This window comes from Plecotus auritus (genome assembly GCF_963455305.1).
Source record: "Plecotus auritus genome assembly, chromosome: 5".
Classification (NCBI taxonomy): domain Eukaryota; kingdom Metazoa; phylum Chordata; class Mammalia; order Chiroptera; family Vespertilionidae; genus Plecotus; species Plecotus auritus.
Window position 1 is genome coordinate 16,861,069 of NC_137776.1, and position 21,130 is coordinate 16,882,198.

Consider the following 21,130-nt stretch of genomic DNA (forward strand, 5'->3'; position numbering starts at 1 on the left):
TTTTATTTTAAGACTTGGTTTATATCCAACAATCTCATTACAAGTGCGATGGCTACTAGCATAATTTTCACAATCGTATGAATTTTCCTTTCAAGCTATATTTAAAATTTTTAATAATAAATCACATAATTACATATACACTTAGTCCTCTATAGTACATTACAATTTTATTGGATAAAAATTTGATGCAGCCACAAAATTATATTCTATTAACATCTTTAATTCTAATTGCATCTCTAAAAGGAAAAATTCAGAGAAAAGTAAGCAAAATAAAAGAGAACAAATGTTGTTCCCAAAAAAGGATTAGGTTTCAAAGTATATACATATACACATATCTATACATATACATAAAATACAGATATAACATAATAAATTGCTAATTATTTAATGATTATAGTGCCATATTTATTATATCCAGAAAACATCTACCTTATAACACCAAGACACAAAATGACTGAGTAAAACTTAACTGAATTTTATGAACAATGTTTATCAATCTTCTGTGCTCAAACCTGTATCTAGGGTCTTTTTCCCTTAAAATGTATTTCAAGGTAAGTGTGAACTTAAGGATATAAAATGTACAGAATATAAAATGTATTAAATAAAGCAGTAGTCTGTAGCAAACAGTATAACTGTTTGTCTTTTTTTACAAATATCATAAAACTTCCTGGAAAGCTGTCTCTATTATTCTCAGACTTGTAGTTACCCTACCTATATAAGTTTGATATTGTCCAAAAACGTACCGATGGTCTATTCATTGTACTTTCACAGTGCTTAAGGGAAAAAAAAGCAGCTGTAATACTTAAAAAATAAAACAAGCGAAGCCAAACTCAGAAGCAAAACGATCTCATTGTTACTTACCTTCTGGAAATGCCATTAGCCCGACATTTATGGATACAGGACTTGGAGGAGAGGGGTGATGAAGTTGGGGACATGTTGAGAGGGGCAATCAAACTGTTGATGATCTCAGTCAACTGTGCACTCTGCAAGAAAACAGTCAACTGCTAAGCAAGAAGTGAGTTAAATCTCAGGTCTTCAGTATCTATTAAATGCTTAACTTCTCATGAAACAAGTATATTTTTAGTAAATATACAGGCAGGCAAAAGTAGGTTTACAGTTGTGAGTATACAAAAAAGAATTTATTCTTGTATTATTATTTACTAGAGGCCGGGTGCACGAAATTCATGCTTGGGGGGGGGGGGGTGGTGTGTGTCCCTCAGCCCAGCCTGCACCCTCTCCAATCTGGGACCCTAACTGGGTTGTGCCTAACCGGGCAGTCGGACATCCCTCTCACAATCCAGGACTGCTGGCTCCCAACTACTCATAAATAAATATAACCTGCCTGCCTTCCTGACTGCCCCTAACCGCTTCTGCCTGCCAGTCTGATCGACCCCCTAACCATTCCCCTGCCAGCCTGATTGATGCCTTACTGCTCCCCTGCCAGCCTGTTTGCCCCTAACTGCCCTCCCCTGCAGGCCTGGTCACCCCTTACTGCCCTCCCCTGCAGGCCTGGTCACCCCTAACTGCCCTCCCCTGAAGTCTTGATTGCCCCCAACTGCCCTCCCTTGCAGGCCTGGTCCCTCCCAACTGCCCTCCCCTGCTGGCCTGATCACCCACAACTGCCCTCCCTTGCAGACCTGATCCCTCCCAACTGCCCTCCCCTGCAGGCCATCTTGTGGTGGCCATCTTGTGTCCACATGGGGGCAGTCATCTTTGACCACATGGGGGCAGCCATCTTGTGTGTTGGAGTGATGGTCAATTTGCATGTTACTCTTTTATTAGATAGGATTAGGTAGGATAGAGGCCTGGTGCACGGGTGGGGGCTGGCTGGTTTGCCCTGAATGGTGTCCTGGATCAGGGTGGGGGTTCCCTTGGGGCATGAGGCGGCCTGGGTAAGGGGCCTGTGGTGGTTTGCAGGCTGGTTACGCCCCCTGGACACCCAAGCAGAGGCCCTGGTATCTGGGATTTATTTATCTTCTATAATTGAAACTTTGTAGCCTTAAGTGGAGGCCAAGGCAGGCCAGGGCTGCAGAAACTTGGCTTCCTCCATCGCCGGGGGAAACTCAAGCCTCCTGCTCTCTCCAGCTCTGTGGCTACCGCCATTTTTGTGGGATTTATCTTCTATAATTGAAACTTTGCAGCCTTAAGTGGAGGCCAAGGCAGACCAGGGCAGGCGAAAAGCTTGGCTTCCTCCATTGCTGAAACCCAAGCCTCCTGCTCTCTCCGTGGCTGTAGCCATATTGGTTGGGTTAATTTTCATACTCGCTCCTGATTGGCTGGTGGGCGTGGCTTGTTGGTGTAGCAGAGGTACGGTCAATTTGTATATTGCTCTTTTATTAGATAGGATAATTATTGTATTATTTTCTATAGAAACAACTGTAAATCTACTTTTGCCCATCCCTGCTACATGTATTTTAAACTAAGATGATTAGACCACTACTGATAGTCTATTTCGTATAAGTAAATTTACATTTTAAAGTACTCCTCCTTTTTCATGCCCTTTGTTATAGTTCCTTTATCTACTTATCCTATCTTCTAAAACATTTGAATTCAGATAACAGAATCTATATAATTCCTGAGCTAGCCAAATTAACAATCATAGCTATGATTTATTAAATGTGTAGTATATGCCAGACACTATACTAGGCATGCACGAGAATATTTCTAATCGTTACAACTAACCTGTAAAGTAGATAATATGATTTTACTACATACTAGTATAACATCAATTACAGATGAGGAAACATATTTCCTCATCTGTAATTGATGTTATATGTAGTAAAATAGTTTAACCTGCTTGACTAAGGATTATAAAGTTGGTAAGAAATGAAGCTGTGATTCAAATTCAGATTTTAATCTCATGCCACAACTGCTTCTTAATATTTTTCCTAATTCAAAAATATCAGTTTTGGGGATATCAAAATTTTTATTGCCCCCTCATCCAAAACTTAAATGTATGTAATATATTTATAATGTGTAATAAATATTAAATCATTCTCAAAACAATAATCTAAAACAAGTATAATAAACATAGACCACATCACTAGAAATAGTACATTTCTATAAAAGAATGGCAACTATTTTCATTACATATGTAATGTGTTCATGATAGAAAAAAAGAAAGTACAGATAAGTTTACTAGGAAAAGAAAATCACACACACATATATATACACACACACACACATACAGTGTGTGTATACATATATATATCTACACTAAATTTTTTGAGCATTTGTGTATATACAACATGTGCACACACACACACACACACCTTTTTAATCATGCCACATAAATTTTCTAAGACCTGGTTTTCTGACTTAATATCATGTGACTACATTTAAAAAAATACATTGAACTATTTCATCATTTTATTAATTGTAAAGTATGCTATTATAAAATAAAGGGATATATGAAATTATTTTGAAGCTTCATTTGTATGAAATTAATAATGTGCTATTAGAAATAATGAGACTAACGAATATGATAAAACTAAATCTAAAATTTTAATACTTCAAAAGTCTTTTATTAAAAAAATCCTGCAATGTTTTCACCATTTATTTTCTTAATAAATAATACGTAACTAATGCCTTTATTTTAAAAAATATTATTTTTTATATTAAAGCTCATTTTCAAAATCACCAATACAAAGAGATTCTTTATCCAGTGATAAAGAATTTACTAATTTATTCATGAAAATAAATGTATAGAGTATCTATTTTCCAGTCTGAAACACTGACACACTCTTCTCTTTATCCACCTCCAAAATATCATCTAAAATGCTGTAAGCCATTGGAGGTCGTTGGTCAAGTATGTCTGTTAATTGGCCCAGAGGACAACATTACCACCAACCCCTAGTTTTTACTCTAACAACCATCCCACTTCAGCCAATAAAGTCTCATATGCTTGAGTCCATATTTGGGATAGTAAAAATTTATTAGGGACTTATTCAACTTTCTATTTACACAATCCTTTTTATTAAAGAATCCATATTCCAATTTTATCTTTCACTAAAAATCTCTATCAATATATTATTCAAATAATCATTCAGATTAGGTGGTACCAGTGTTCTATCCCTGTGAAAAAGTCCAATGATAAGCAATTTTGTTTGAAGAAAGATTTTCCAACCAAGTGTAAATGAATGATCATCCTAAAGGCTATGTACTAGTCAGTACCTTACATTATACCTTATATTTATTTTATACCTTATATTATATTTAAATAATCATAATTACATCAATATTATAATAGAGGCTAGTCATATACTAAGTATTTTCATTTTACTTAATGTCAGATTGCCAATTTTAATAACCCATATCCCAAAAAGACATTTATTTTCATGTCACTCACACTGTACTCTTCTCATTACTTACCTGTTTTTCTATGTTGCGAAGAAGCAGTGTAGGGCTACTTGGTGACATTTCAAAATCTTGTTCTGGTAAAGGATCTTGACTCTCTTGGGGAATCTGAGGATTCCCTGTAATATTTAATGCCGTTGCTTGGTCTGCAAATTGTATTTGCTTTTTCAAATTGTCTTTTGGAAGTTGGCATTCTTCTAGGATCACTATACCCTAGTCAAACATCAATTAAAGAGTTTAAATGAAAACAAAATTGACTGTTAAATTAACCTTAATGTTCTAATACACTTGAAATCATGCTTATTACCCCTTGGAAATCAGAAAATACACACTTGGTAGTTTAACTCTAAAAAATTTATTGATTTAAAACATGAGTAGCTAAAATAACATGTCTGATGGAGCAGGCTTTATAAAATATTCTCATAAATTATATACATGCAGTATTTTTGTCTTCTATTGGTTTTAGATATTAGTATTAAAAGCATGACACATTTAGAGTAAAGTTAGAAGCTTACAGCAGGATATGAACATTTCAGACAGAAATTTAGAACATTTCCTGATTTAATCTTATATTTTTAGTCACTAGCATTTCCATTTGAGTTTTATATTTGTGTACTCCCAATTTCATAAATTAAAAATACCAAACTTATAAACATCCAAACTACAATCTATTATATTAACTCCTTTCAGAGTCCGGTAAGGACAAGCTCCAAGCCTGTTGTTGCCAGTCAGCAACCCTGGGCAGGACTGCCCCATTGAGAAAAAGTACTCTCCAGGCCAATCAAAGCTCTTGTTGTTTACAGGGTAGATAAGTTAATAATAAAGACACAAGTCTTCAAATTTGATGGGGTATTTTCTGAAATTTAAGTAATCAGAAGAATATGTGGGGATCTAGCTTCCTCTGCACTTCCTGCCACACGCTTGTACTTTTTCTTGTACTTTTTTTTCGAATAGCTTGCTAAACTTTCTCCCACATTTCCTGGCTGCTTTACTCCAACTGTTATCACCTAGACTCTCGATTCCAATAATTACAGGCTGTTGTTCCTTGTGATTAAGCCCCTATCCCAGTGGTTGGAAAACTCAATAGTCAACAGAGTGGCAAACCACGGCTCGCGAGCCGCAGTTTGCCGACCACCGACCTAGGTCTCTCAGAGGCAAGGGAAACAGGAAAGAAAGGATGAAAAGGAGTGCACAGATATGATCTTAATGATTTTATAATCCTTTCTCACTGCAAAACTTTTTCCCTTTCTACCCCTTTTACCCCTGTAAAGAATAATACATGTTATTATATAATATATACGTAGATGTAGATTTTTGCAAGATGCCAAGAAGCCCCTACAAACTAGCTGAAAAGTTATTAAATGCCTAATGTGGCTAAAATATTATATTCTTGTCATGATAAATAGACTAAAACATTAATATAAGTTATAGTATTTCAAGATGGACCAAATTAAATGACTGCTGTGAGTCAGCTTACATCATCTATAAATGCTATTTATTGGATGAAAACTGCCTATCTATAATAATAAAAGCGTAATATGCTAATTAGACCAGATAGCAGAACGACCTTCCAGATGACCCTCCAGACAAAGCTGGGGCTGCGAGGGCCGAGGCAAGCCGCTGCGGGCCTCTAGTAGAATATAATATGCAATAATATGAGTAATTTTAGTTTATACTATAACTTAGAGAACCTAAAATTTTACAATGACCATGGTCAGTTATGCTATTAAACATACATTTTATAATTTTGTAGTAATATATTACCTTGATGCTTGGTAAAAGTAAAAAATAAATTATCCTTTTTACCTATACTTAACAACAATGCTAGTAATTTTACCAAGAAAAGAGGATCCAAATTTTTTTTTTTCAAATGCTCACCTGAGTATATTTTTTTCACTGCTTTTCAGAGAGTAGGAGGGAGGGAGGAGGAGAGAAAATGGGGTGGGAGGAAATAGAGAGAGAGAGAGAGAGAGAGAGAGAGAGAGAGAGAGAGATCGATCAAGGTGAAAGAGACACATCCATTGGTTGCCTCCCACATGTGCCCGAACTGGGGCCTGGGGCCTGCGACTCAGGTACGTGCCCTTGACCTAAATCAAAATCGCACCCTTCGGTCTGCGGACTGACACTCTAACCACTTAAGACACACCAGACAGGGCAAGAGAATCCAATTTTTGATCCCATTTCAATGACTATTTTTCTAGTATGCACAAATATGGCTGTCAAGAAATCTGAAGAAATATATTGAAAAGAAGTTTCTGTTTTGATATTTTTAAAAATCAAATTAGTCTTGATAAATATAGTGTCATCAATCACAAAAACTCTTTAAAGTATCTGAAATGTCCATTCAAAAATTGTACAAGTCTCTTACTAGATTTTTCACAAATTCTTCATGCAAAAGAAATACAAGTTTCCACCAATTTAACTATAATCCTGTTTTGATTACAGTTTATACTATGGGCCAAAATGCTCTGAATTAGCCTGATTTCATAACCCCTACTTATAATATCTAAATGTAAGTTGATTCTGAATTTCAGAAGCTCAACTTACAAATCTTAGGATACTATCTTTTTATATGGTAGGGGGCCTACCATAATTAATTCAATGAAGAATAATACTTTAAAAATTTAACTGGGGAGACATTCATAGTCAACTTCATAACCTTTTTTTTTTTTTTTCTTGAACTGTTGCCCTGTTCAAAACTCTCACAGTGTGAGAAGAATGGACATGATTTTTCTCTGCCATGGCCAAGAACAGAGAAGAAAGGAACAGGAGTAATTCCTTTGGAGTCACTGCAGAGATAGTTTCTGTTCTTAAAATTCAGGAAAAGGACATGTGTGTGTTGGGTCATAATGATGTACACTTTAAATATGTTATTTTATTTGTCAACTATATATCTCAATAAACCTGAATTTTAAAAAATCAGGAATAGTATAATGATACATAAAACAAGGCAATAACAAAAAATATAAAAAACATTTAGAATAATGAATTGAGACAAGTGAAAACTCCAGCCTGAGATGAAAGCAAATCAACTGCTCCAGAGGAGACAACTGTTTCTGATAATAACACTAGAGAGATCCCTACCCCACTCCCAGGGTCCTCAAAGAGAAGACATAGTGTGAAAAAATAAACTGTCTTAGCAACATCTTTATTATTTATATAAAGTCACCAAGGCTAATTTTAAGCAAAAAACTTAAATGAAAATTTAAACATAAGAAACGTATAATTTAAAATGTGGAAGGTCTTATTACAGGATAACAAAACAAAAATCTAAAAGAGAAACTAGAGCCAGCTGTTATCTTATTGAAAAGCTGAAGCAGAGAAAAGAAGAAATATGAAAGTTATACTGTGTTATAAAGCTACTACAAGAACAAGGAAGAGATATTGTTAACATTTGCTTTCTTTTCTCTAAAAATTGAGGTCACCTGGAATGTGTCAAAGAAAGGGCAAATGATAGCTTCAACAACTACACTTGTAGATCTCCTAGACCAGTGGTTGGCAAACTCATTAGTCAACAGAGCCAAATATCAACAGTACAACGATTGAAATTTCTTTGGAGAGCCAAATTTTTTAAACTTAAACTTCTTCTAATGCCACTTCTTCAAAATAGACTCGCCCAGGCCGTGGTATTTTGTGGAAGAGCCACACTCAAGGGGCCAAAGAGCCACATGTGGCTCGCGAGCCGCCGTTTGCTGACCACGGTCTTAGACCAGTGGTCGGCAAACTCATTAGTCAAGGAGCGGCAAACTGCTGTCCTACCAGGGGTCCTCAAACTTTTTAAACAGGGAGCCAGTTCACTGTCCCCCAGACCATTGGAGGGCCGGACTATAGTTTAAAAAAAACTCAATTAACAAATTCCTATGTGCACTGCGGGCCCGGGATGAGTCGGCTGCTAAGCAGGACAGGCAGTGGCACCCAGCGGGCCAGATAAATGTCCTCGGCGGGCTGCATGTGGCCCACGGGCCGTAGTTTGAGGACGCCTGTTAGACTCTCGATTCCAATAATTACAAGCTGTTGTTGTTCCTTGTGATTAAGCCCCTGGATCTAGTCTGTGTTTCCTGACCAGTCACAAACTGGCACTTATTTAAACAGACTATTTACAAAAGAGCATCTCTCAATCTCTTTCCCTTCCCCTTATCTCTAACTTAACCTAGAAGAAAGGATTTGCTTTTCTCTCCTTTCAAGATACATTAAACAGAAAAATTCTGTCTCACTCAAGATAACCACTCTTCTCAATGCTTTTTTCTTAATAACCCAAGAAGCCGTAAGAACAAAGAAAGTGCTTGTTTTCCTATTCAGTATAGTAACAGTTCAACTAAATTGCAGATAAATAAGCAATTAAACATATTAATTGCTAAGAAATTTAAGGATAAACTACCAAACTAAAGAAATATTATATTTTGATAGCATAATATTAATGACATTTTCCATAAAACAAATATAATGCGATTCTTAAGGGAACAAAGGGCCAGATATACATCTAGCCTCGCCCTAAACCAAGACAAATATAAGTAAGGCCATATAAATTATTCCTGGGAAGTTTAGAATTTTTTCCTTAAAACAACTTATTTAAAAAATATAAACATATAATCCAACTTTTAAAAATGTTTAACAATTATACAGCACTGCTTAGAACAGACAAAATATTAAAATATCTTTTCCCAAGTCAAAGCAATATGAACTATACTGTCTAGATTAAAACATAAAACATACAATTTAGCTGAAACCCACTTTCTTGGAAATTGTTTTAAATCTGACTCATGCTTACTACTCTTTTTGCTATAAAAATGCTTGTGATATATCCTTTTAAGAAACTGATCAAAGAAGGGAGATTATTTGGTGATCTTGAAAGGACTGGAAAATCACTACAACTGAAGAAAGGCCCTGGTGAAAACAGGTTTAAAATAAGAACAGTCACTACAGCAATTGAATAGGAAACTTCCATCAAGAAACTATTCTGGAACATAGTTCCCTCAAATGCAACAGAGAGAACCAGTAAGCCTAAGGTTTTATTTGTCTTTCCATACATCTTCTTCTTTTTTAAAAAATATATTTCTTTATTGATTTCAGAGAGGAAGGGAGAGGGATAGAGAGATAGAAACATCAATGATGAGAAAGAATCATTGATTGGCTGCCTCCTGCACGCCCCCTATTGGGGATCCAGCCCATAACCCGGGCATGTGCCCTTGGCCGGAATCAAACCTGGGACCCTTCAGTCTGCAGGCCAACGCTCTATCCACTGAGCCAAACTGGCTAGGGCCATACATCTTTCTATAGACATCACCAACATATTGATGACTTTCTACCTTTCTCTCCTGTCCTTGCACAACTCATACTTTCTGCTCCTTTGAATACCATAATAAAATACTTAGTTATACCTAAAAAAGATCATGTTGTTTCTTGACTTCAAACCTTTAAGAAATGCCCTTCCCTAATTTCTAGTTCTACTTTTTTCATCAAGCAAAGTACTATTTATTCTCCATAGTCATACTGAGGCATCACCTCTTTATTGATGTCTTCTCTGACCCACATGTTACCCCTAAAATAAGTGTTCTCTCTATGCTACTTCTATATGTTATTAAAAACACATGTCATTGCACATATGTATTACATCATATTGCAACATCTATATGGTCTAGCACTCCTACCAAAATATAAACTCATGACAGACAGAGCCTAAAACTCATTAATCTTTATTTATGTGCAGACCCTAGGTGGGTTGGGCTAACCACATGGTTCCAGAAGTCCTCCCTTCACAGCTTTTTGTTTTCAAACCAATCACCAATATTTCCTCCATTACAACATTATCTCCACATTTTCACCATGTTGAATACAATTTCCCACAAAAAAAAAGTCATAGAGATATTAGCAATATTTATATTAAATTAGACTTCATGGGATTGCAGGAGAACTCTTTTTGCTATTGCTTCTATGGGAAAATATACTAGTTCCAAGCAAACACCCTACAATTTTGGAGAAACAATATATCTTTAAGCTAGGGAAATCCCATGTTAAATTTCCCCTGGTTGGAATTAAAACAGCCTTTATTTGTGTAATAATTTGCTTAATTTGTATTCCTGTAGACTGTAAATCCTACAAGAGATCTGTAATATTTACAACTGACCAAGAATAGTATCCAAATTCTCAAGCACACACAACCACCACCCAAAAAGAATAAGAAAGATAAACTAACTCTTAGACAGAAAAAAAAAACCACAAAACTGGATAATTAATTACACTGAGGCCCAATCTCACAACATTCAGTAACAAATTAAAATAGCAATAAAATAATACTTCACACCCATTATGCTGGAGGTCAAAAAATATAAAATGTAGGCAAGTATGTGGAGAAACAGGAGCTTTTATGCACTGCCAGTGGGAATACTGATTATCCAGTCACATCAATGAGCATAAGAAAATTGAAGACAGTCATGCCCAACACCAGCACTTCCACTTTTAGACATGTAGCCAAGAGAAGCTCTCCACCGGCTCACAAAAACATAAAAGATAGTCACTGAAGTATTATTTTTACTGGCATAAAAATGGAAACACTATCAAAAGAAAATAGGAGTAGAGATAAACATTTCATTGTATTCATACAATTCTATCCTAGTCATATAATAACGTACTGGAAGTATAAAAATGCATAAATAGTATGCTGAGCAAAAACAAGCAAGTTGCAAAGTAGTTTGTAGTATCAATTATACAGACTTCAAAAGCATAGAAAATAAATATTATTTGTAGACACAGACACCTATCTGCCAATAGTATAAAAACATACATACTGAAACCTATATAATTTTGTTAACTGATGTTACCCCAATATATTTAATACAATAAAAATACATAAATAAATATAAAAAAAACGTTGGAATCAGAATAGTGGTTACAGTGGTATGGGGGAAGAGAACGGGCAGCAGGACCATACAACTACTTCAATTGCACAGGTAATGCTTATTCTAGAAACTAAATGCATACTGGCAAAAATTTAATATTTGATAAATTTGAGGGTAGGTACACAGGTGTTCATCATACTGCTTTCTGCAACACTTTGTTTTATAAATTTTTAATAAAACAGAAAACTCTAAGGAGATTTCAATAAGATACACACTTAGTATTTCTTACATATAATAAAATACATGTGACAAAATAGAAGTTTATAAAAATGTGTATCATTTTCTATTAACTGGAATCCAACAGCGTTCAGAATTGCTTAAGTATGATAAATGGTCACAATAAATACAAAGGCATTACAAAGATAGCTTCAATTGACAGCAATTAATATATAAAAAATCTTAACTAAGTTTTTGTAAAACCTATAACAATTATTTTGTGTGGAGAGATGAGGACAAACTAAATCAGTAATATATATATATTTTTTAAATAGAGCACAGAAAATACCTTGGAGGCACGAATCTGCCTGTGAATATCCGTTAGTTGTTGGATTTTGTATTCTAGCTCTGAAATCTGGGCTTGAAGCCACGTCCATCGGCTGCCAACTCTTGCTCTGTCTACAAGCCACTTCCATTCAGTACTACAGTTACTGTGAACAACATAGACATTGTTAGTCAAAGCACAAAGGCAATCAAGTTTTCACAGAGGCTGCTTAATAACTTCCTTGACTCCTGTCATACAATCCCAATTTCCTTTCCAAAACATCTAATTACATGAACTGAGAATGGCATATCAACTTCTTATCACAAAAAAAGATTCAATTTTCTTATCTTTCCATTACACAAACACCTGTTTTTATTCAATGTTACTTAATCAGCAGTAGGATAATCTCCTTTGCTACTTAATACTTTATTAATGTCGAAGGGCTGAAATAGGAGTGGGCCAGCAAAGAAAAGGAAACAAGAATGACAATAGTAACACCATGTAAAAACTATTGCATGAGGCTTTTCTAGCAAACAGATGTCAAGTTTCAGACAAGTCATTTGAACTGTGCTAGATCTAAATCCAAGTAACAAACCTTAGCTACGCAACTGTACTCTATGTAAGTTTCATTTGCTAAAACAGAAATCACTATTAGATAATTAAATACTTAAAATTGAGAGAAACCAAGATGGCAGCATAGGTAAGCACCTAAACTGCTGCCTCGCACAACAATTTCAAAACTACAACTAAAAGACAGAACGGACACCATCCAGAACCACAGGAAAGCAGGCTGAGTGAAAATTCTACAACTAGAAAAAAAGAGAAAAGCTCACAGAGAATTGGAGGTACGGCAAAGGGGCTTTGTGCGTGCAGAGAGGAAGGGCGGCTGAGAGCCTGGCTGACTTTCTCTGGCGGAAAGGGGAAGGAAGCCCCCGAACACACTGAACCCCAGTTCTGACTGCACTGAACCCCAGTCCCGGGCGAAACCCCGTGGACCCAGGCTCATACAGGGGGAGTCTGGTCTGTCAAGTAGAGAGAAAGGCACCCGGGGACTCGGAGACCCGGGGGAGACCCGGGGAAGCCCCGGTGTGCCAGTGTGCACAAAGGCTGCGGAGGTTGCCACAGGCTTTCCCTAGCAGAAGGGAGTCAGGAGCTCCTGACTGCACTGAACCCCAGTTCTGACTGCACTGAACCCCAGTTCCAGGCGAGCCCCTGGGGACCCACGCTCTTACGGGGGGAATCTGGACTCTCGGGCGGAGACTCGGGAGCCGGGGAAGACAGAGGACTGAAGGTGTGCGCGAGCGCGCAAGGGCAAGGCTGACTGGAAGCCAAGACTATCTGCTCCGCCCTGAGACTCCACCCCATCCAAGCTGAGCACAGAGGCTATTGCAATTTGGCAAGTCTAATCCTGTAAGGCTGTCTCCAGCACCGAACTTCTCCCAGCATAGACACAGCTGATCCTTACAGCCAACTGGCCTGGAGGTCAATTCCTCCCAGTGATACCAACAACAATCAAGACTTAACTACAACAAGGCTGTACACACAGTCCACAAAGGGGTGCAGCAAGAGTGTCCACCTCAGGTTAACTGGGGAGGCTGACCCACTGGGCCATATAGGAAACCTAGCACACAAATCTACTTTACCAACTCAGGGAAGCAGTGAAAATGCGGCGTCAAAGAAACAGATCACAAACGAAAGAAATGGAGGAAAATAAACGACTGGATATAGAATTCAAAACCACGGTTATAAGGCTTTTCAAGAATATCCTAGAAAAGGCCGATAAATATAACGAGACCCTCGAAGATATGAAAAAGGACCAACTAGAAATTAAACATACACTGACTGAAATAAAAAATATTATACAGAGACCCAACAACAGACTAGAGGAACACAAGAATCAAGTCAACGAATTGAAATACAAAGAAGCAAAAAACACTCAACCGAAAAAGCAAAAAGAAAAAAAAATCCAAAAAGTTGAAGATAGTGTAAGAAGACTCTGGGACAACTTCAAGCGTACCAACATCAGAATTATGGGGGTGCCAGAAGAAGAGAGAGAGCAAGATACTGAAAACCTATTTGAAGAAATAATGACTGAAAACTTCCCCCACCTGGTGAAAGAAATAGACTTACAAGTCCAGGAAGCCCACAGAACCCCAAACAAAAGGAATCCAAAGAGGACCACACCAAGACACATCATAATTAAAATGCCAAGAGCAAAAGACAAAGAGAGAATATTAAAAGCAGCAAGAGAAAAACAGTTAATTACCTACAAGGGAGCACCCATACAATTGTCAGCTGACTTCTCAACAGAAACTATGCAGGCCAGACGGGAGTGGCAAGAAATTTTCAATGTGATGAATAGCAAGAACCTACAACCAAGATTACTCTACCCAGCAAAGCTATCATTCAGAATTGAAGGGCAGATAAAGAGCTTCACAGATAAGAAAAAGCTAAAGGAGTTCATCACCACCAAACCAGGATTACATGAAATGCTGAAGGGTATTCTTTAAGAAGAGGAGGAAGAAGAAAAAAGTAAAGAGAAAAATTATGAACAACAAATACATATCTATCAACAAGTGAACCTAAAAATCAAGTGAATTAAAAACCTGAGGAACAGAATAAACTGGTGAATATAATAGAATCAGGGGCATAGAAAGGGAGTGGACTGATAATTCTCAGGGAGAAAGGGGTATGGGGGGGTTCAGGAAGAGACTGGACAAAAATCATACACCTATGGATGAGGACAGTGGCGGGGAGGTAAGGGCAGAAGGTGGAGTGGGAACCGGGTGGAGGGGAGCTATGGGGGGAAAAAGGAGAAACAATTGTAATAATCTGAATAAAGATTTATTAAATAAATAAATAAATAAATAAATACTTAAAATCAATTTAAAGAAATTGTCAAAAATTATCAATGATGAACGCTCTGTTGCATTTCAAATACGCATACCAAATATATAGATTTTGACATGTTTATTAAAATGAACAGCTTGTTTAAAACCTGACTCCAAGCATTCAAGGCCAGAGATGAAAAACAATTTAGGTAAAGTCTTTGTTTCATGCATATCTATCTACAGTAATAAAAGGGTAATATGCAAATGGTCAGGACACCCTCACGTGTTAATAACTGATCAGCAGGCTGCATGCGCAGCAGGAGCAGGTGGGCAGGGACTTGCAGCGTCAGGGACTTGTGTCACACCATCACAATCCATCACCAGGAGGCCTGGGACCTGGTGGAGGCCTCCGCGTGCCTGAGCTAGGGGTCCAGAGGCCTCCATGTGGCCGGGCCTGGGGGCGGAGCCTGGCGGAGGCCTCCACATGGCAAGGCCTGGGGGTCCCGAGGCCCTGCGTGGCACGGAGGCGGGACCCCCAGCTCGGCAATCCATCGAGGAGCCCCAGATGGATGGGCAGGGCCTACCTCTTTGGGGCGATGGATCGTGGGGCTCCCGCACTGGGACAGGCACAGGCCAGGCTGGGGGACACTCCCCCCGCCCCGAGTGCACAAATTTCATGCATTGGACCACTAGTTTGAACATAACAGTTGAACCTTAGCTCCTCTATCTTTTGGCAAGGGTGCAAGCTCTAATCCACATTTTGTAAGATTACCAATTAATTACTGTATTAAAATACTCCAACCACACCAAGTAGAAAACAACTATTTGCGGGAGGAGGGCGGGGGGGAGGGGAGAGAGAGAGAGAGAGAGAGAGAGAGAGAGAGAGAGAGAGAAAATAAATTAGGAACTTCAGATTAAAGGAAAAACCTGACAGAGATTGAAGGTATAACTGAATGACAATAATTACTTAATGGAAAAACACAGCTTTATGAGAAACTTGTTTAAAAATGGCATTTATTGTTAAAACCAATAGAATGAATGTACAAGACCAAAAGTGAACCCCAATGTAAATTATAGACTTTGGGTGATAAAGATGTGTCAATGTAGGTTCATAGATTGTAACAAATGCACTACTCTGGTGAAGGATGTTGATAATGGGGGAGGCTATGTTTGTGGAGTACAGGGTGGGAACTCTGTATTTTCTGCTAAATTTTGCTGTACTGCTCTAAACAATCAAGTTTATTACTTTTGTAAAAACAGATATAATTGTAATAGTCTTTCATATATACTTTAGTCAAAGAAAAGATCCTACCTAATAAAAGAGTAATATGCAAATTGACCGTGCCTCCACTACACCCACAAGCCACACCCACCAGCCAATCAGGAGCAAGTAAGCAAATTAACCCAAGCAAGATGGCTGCAGCCACGAAGCAAACAGGAGGCTTGGGTTTCCCTGGCAATGGAGGAAGCCAAGCTTCCTACATACCCTGGCCCGCCCTGGACTCCATTCAAGGCTATAAAGTTTCAATTACAGAAGATAAATAAATCCCAACAAAAATGGCTGTGGCCACGGAGTAAGCAGGAGGCTTGGGTTTCCCTGGCAATGGAGGAAGCCAAGCTTCCTGCACACCCTGGTCGGCCCAGGCCTCCCCTCAAGGGTACAAAGTTTCAATTATAGAAGGTAAATAAATCCCAGATACCAGGGCCTCTGCTTGGGTCGCCAGGGGGTGTGGCCGGCCTGCAAACCACCACAGGCCCCTCGCCCAGGCCGCCCCACGCCCCAAGGGAACCCCCACCCTGATCCGGGACACCCTTCAGGGCAAACCAGCTGGCCCCCACCCATGCGGCAGGCCACTATCCTATCTAATAAAAGAGTAATATGCAAATTGACCATCACTCCAACACACAAGATGGCTGCGCCCATGTGGTCAAGATGGCCACCACAAGATGGCCAGTAGGGGAGGACAGTTGGGAGGGACATGCAAGGGAGGGCAGTTGGGGGCGATCAAGCCTGCAGGGGAGGGCAGTTAGGGGTGACCAGGCCGGCAGAGGAGGGAAGTTGGCGGTGACCGGGCCTGCAGGAAAGGGCAGTTGGGGGGAACCCAGGCCTGCAGGGGAGAGCAGTTGGGGGGGACCAGGCCTGCAGGGGAGGGCAGTAAGGGGTGACCAGGCCTGCAGGGGAGGGCAGTTAGGGGCAATCAGGCTGGCAGGGGAGCAGTTAGGCATCAATCAGGCAGGCAGGGGAGTGGTTAGGGGATAATCAGGCTGGCAGGCAGAAGCGGTTAGGGGCAATCAGGAAGGCAGGCAGGCAAGCAGTTGGGAGCCAGCAGTCCTGGTTTATGAGAGGGATGTCCAACTGCCTGTTTAGGCTCAATCCTACCAGGCAGTTGGACATCCCTCGATGGGTCCCAGATTGTAGAGGGTGCAGGTTGGGCTGAGGGACACCCCCCCATCCATGCACGTATTTCATGCACCAGGCCTCTAGTTTATTATAAGAGATAATTTATTGTCAGAGAAACATATCACAATTGTAACTTTACTATACAGAATTTACTCATTATAACAGGATTTTACATTATATCAATGTTCCCAAAAGCTATTTTTTTTAAAGATTCTAATTGCACACAAAGTGATTAAGGAAACTTCCATATATATTAGGACTTCTCTTGGAATTATTTATTCAGTTTATAGTCACTATTGTGATTTTATAAATTGACACTCTTAAATCACATTTTTATAATCAGAGACAAAATAAGAGAATGCCTATTCAAAATACCTATTCACAGATAATATTTAATAACACTAACTGCCAATCATGAGATCAGTGAGGTAGGCAAGAGCCAGATCATGCAGTGGTTGCACAGGTGAGAGTAAAGTGTTGGATTTTATGCAAAAACAAAGTTATTAGCAAGATCATAACAAAAACATTTTTTTTGGAGCACTCTGGCTACCAGGTAGAGAAAGCAACGAAGTGGGACAAGATAGGAAATAAGGAACTATTGGGATGCAACTATAATAATCTGGATGTGACAAAGGTAGTGATCTCCAAATATTTCCTTGCACTTAAGTTGGAGCCATGTGACTAGTTCTGGCCAATGGGCCTCAAGTAGAAGTGACCTAATCATTTCCAGTCCACCTGACAACCTTCAAAGCCACTAGTGCAGATAGTACAGCCACAAGATGGAGGAGAATCACAGACCAACCTACACTGACTTTATGTAAGCCAAGGTGAACCTTTGCTGTGTTAAACTACTGAGATTAGGAGGTTAACTTGTCACTCTAAATATAGCCTATTCTGACTAAAACACTGAATAAAAGATGAAAATAGTTTGGACTGGGAAAGGGGTAGGAGATAAAGAAGAGTCGAAAAAGATAGATTCAAGGTTCATTTTAAAGTTGATAGGACTTATAGAAGTATGGTGTAGTAAGCATGGGGAAATCAAAGGTGATCTTAGATAGTCTTTCAGTAAGTTCTGTTGCAGTTGGAAAATTTCCCTACAACATGCACTTTTGCTTGGTTATTAAACTGATGATTAGCTAACATGGTAAAATACATTATGGTAAAATATAATAAAGAAATATTTTCATGGAGTTCATGTTATTGTACTCCTAGTAAAGATATTCTGATATTCAAATTAAGTTTAGAGAATTCATTTTTATGTTCATACACTATATTAAATTATACTAACATAGAAAAATAGCAATATGTTAAATTTAAATAAACTAATACTGGGGCTTTGTGGTATATAAAATGAATTGTTTGTAAAGGATACATTATCCTATATTTTAATAGGAGTAAATAAAATACATTTGCTATAATTAAAAGTGGTAAACAAGCTTTTCCACCGTCAGTAGGACATCCCCTGTGGGCTCCTGGACTGTGAGAAAGGGCAGGCCGGGCTGAGGGACTCCCCCTCCCCCCGTCCCCCCATGCACAGATTTCGTGCAGCAGGCCTTTAGTTAGCATATAAGACTGCTAACACTGATTGCCTGCATCTCTCTGGTGTCTGTAACAGACCACCACATGCTGACCATAAGGAAGGGCTCCTCCTTCCAGTGAAGATTACGGCAAAGACATCTGTGAGCAGAGACCACCTGGGCAGTGAGACTAATCAGTCCCCAGAACAGCAGCATATGCCTTCAATTGCCATTCTTGCTTGTTTGCAGTCACCACTTAACTTGGTCAAGAAAACAAGCACAAGCTGTTTAAATCAAGTTGTTTTGAGTATAATTTCTCTTGATACTAACTTCTTGTGAACATCATGAACCTACACCCCTGTTTTGCTCTGAAGTGTAGTTCATCAGAATGAGACAGAACTTTTTTTTATATATATATTTTATTGATTTTTTACAGAGAGGAAGAGAGAGGGATAGAGAGTTAGAAACATCAATGAGAGAGAGACATCGATCAGCCGCCTCCTGCATGCCCCCTACTGGGGATGTGCCCGAAACCCAGGTACATGCCCTTGACTGGAATCGAACCTGGGACCCTTCAGTCCACAGGCCGACGGTCTATCCACTGAGCCAAACCAGTTAGGGCAAGACAGAACTTTCTAATATCACATCCTACATTACCAAGACTTAAAGAGGGGCTGGTATAAATAATGCCTTTAACATAAAATTTTAGCTTACTAACTAATAACAATAAATTATGATTAAAAAAATCAAAAAAGAAGATCCAGTTGTAGAAAATAGCTGGCCCAAGAAAAATAAGAATTATATTGGGAGAAATATATTAAATTATGCCAAACTTCTCCACTGGTGTTTGCTTACCTAGGAAGAGCTTATCCTTGCCTGAAATCTGATTCCTTTAGACCAGGGGTTGCTAAACTTTTCCTGTAGGCAGGCAGAGAGTAAATATTTTGTGGGCCACATAGAACCTTTAACAACTACTCAATTCTGCCATAATAGCATGAAAGCAGCCATAGATCATACATACATTAATGGATGTGTATTCCAATAAAACGGTTTACAAAAACAGTCAATGAGGCTGAATTTGGTCCATGGGCTGTAATTCTCCATCCCTGACGTAATTCTCCAATCCCTAATGCTGTTAAATTACTTGCTTTTCAACTTCTTTTAAGCTTGCTTTTAAGACCTGTTAGAGGTATAGATAGAGTAGCCACTGACTAAAGCTAATTCACTTTTGAAGAGTGAGTTTTCTGGGGTCTCTACTGAACACTCCAAATCTTTGACAAAGTCTTTCACTCTACTTATTCAGAACTCAAACATCTCCGAATTGTGTATGAGTGCTATAAATTATTCAGATTATGGCTTCCTACTAGTTCTTTATCTGTCCTTGTGGAGTTTCATGTATACATGCATAGCTTAGGATTCAGAAAGTTATCTCAAGGGGACCACATGAAGGTTTCTGGAGCTTTTTAGTTGCATATGTAGATCCCTCAATTTCAGTACTCTGATCTACTAATTCCAGCTATTTCAGCCTCCCAAACTCTAATCTTTGTCTCAATTAAGGCCACTGTGTTCTACTTAGCTTTCCATGCCTGCATCAGAGATCATAAAATGCCTTCAAGCAGAAAACAGGGGCAATCAGAGTCATTTCATGTGTTTCTCTTTCCTCAGGAATCACTGAACCTCTGCCCTTTGCTGCCTTACACCCACTGTGTCCATTTTCTGAAAACAGTGACTGTCTCATATAAAAGATAGGGCAAAAGTAGGCTTACAATTGTGAGTAAGCGAAAGTGTTTATTCTTATATTATTATTTATTATTGTATTATTTTCCATACAAACCAACTATACACCTACTTTTGCCCCACCCTGTGTTTTTTTATTTAGTCCTCACCCAAGGATTTTTTTTTTTTTCCATTAATTTTTAGAGAGTAGAAGGAAGGGAGGAAGGGGAAAGAGAGAGACCTTGACTGTGAGAGAGAGAAATGGATTGGTTGCCTCCCACATGTGCCCCAACCCGAACGGGGGTATATACCCTTGACTGGAAATCGAATGCAACTGAGGTATAATACCTTGACTGGGAATCGAATCCGCAACCTTTAGGTCTGCCCGCTGATACTTGGAAAACCGGCCAGGACCCACCCTGTATTTTGTCCAGTTTGCTCATTAAGTACAGCCAAAGAACAAGTACAGTACCAATAACTCCACTCCATTATGGCTAGAACTCAAAGAACTTTTATGTATTAAAAAAAAATGATTGGGTGTGGAAGTCAGATGAAGTACTGGTTATTTTCAACAATTCAGGTAGGGACAGAATCCTAGAGGAAAGCAAAGACAACAGTTCCCTGAAAACAAAACCAAACAAACAAATAAAAACAACCCTATAAAGCAAAGCTAATTCTTGACTATTAAATGAGGGGAAAAAATCTACATATTCATGTTGAGGTGTCTTGTTATGAAACTTTAGCATATACCTTACTTAATATACCTCTCCCTCAAAAATATTTTGTGCCATTAGGATCACTTAGGTTAACAAGTTCTCATTAAAATGTTCATGGTCTTTATGAAAAACTAAGCCTCATTGACATACAGATCAATAACATTAATATTCTACCACTAATAAAATAAATCAATGAATAGTTATAAACTCTAGGAA

At 38.5% G+C, this 21,130-nt stretch overlaps 1 protein-coding gene across 2 annotated transcripts in view; it reads right to left on the bottom strand.

Moving 5' to 3' along the window:
• The window catches only part of KANSL1L (KAT8 regulatory NSL complex subunit 1 like), a 102,465-nt gene that overhangs the window by 61,605 nt on the left and 19,730 nt on the right, over window positions 1–21,130 (bottom strand). For both annotated transcript variants that reach the window (XM_080670600.1, XM_080670599.1), the window contains exons 3-5: window positions 11,758–11,899; window positions 4,372–4,569; window positions 862–983 (exon numbers count right to left, since the gene is read on the bottom strand). In XM_080670600.1, coding sequence (XP_080526726.1) covers window positions 862–983; window positions 4,372–4,569; window positions 11,758–11,899 — 462 coding nt within the window. The remainder of the gene's footprint in view (window positions 1–861; window positions 984–4,371; window positions 4,570–11,757; window positions 11,900–21,130) is intronic.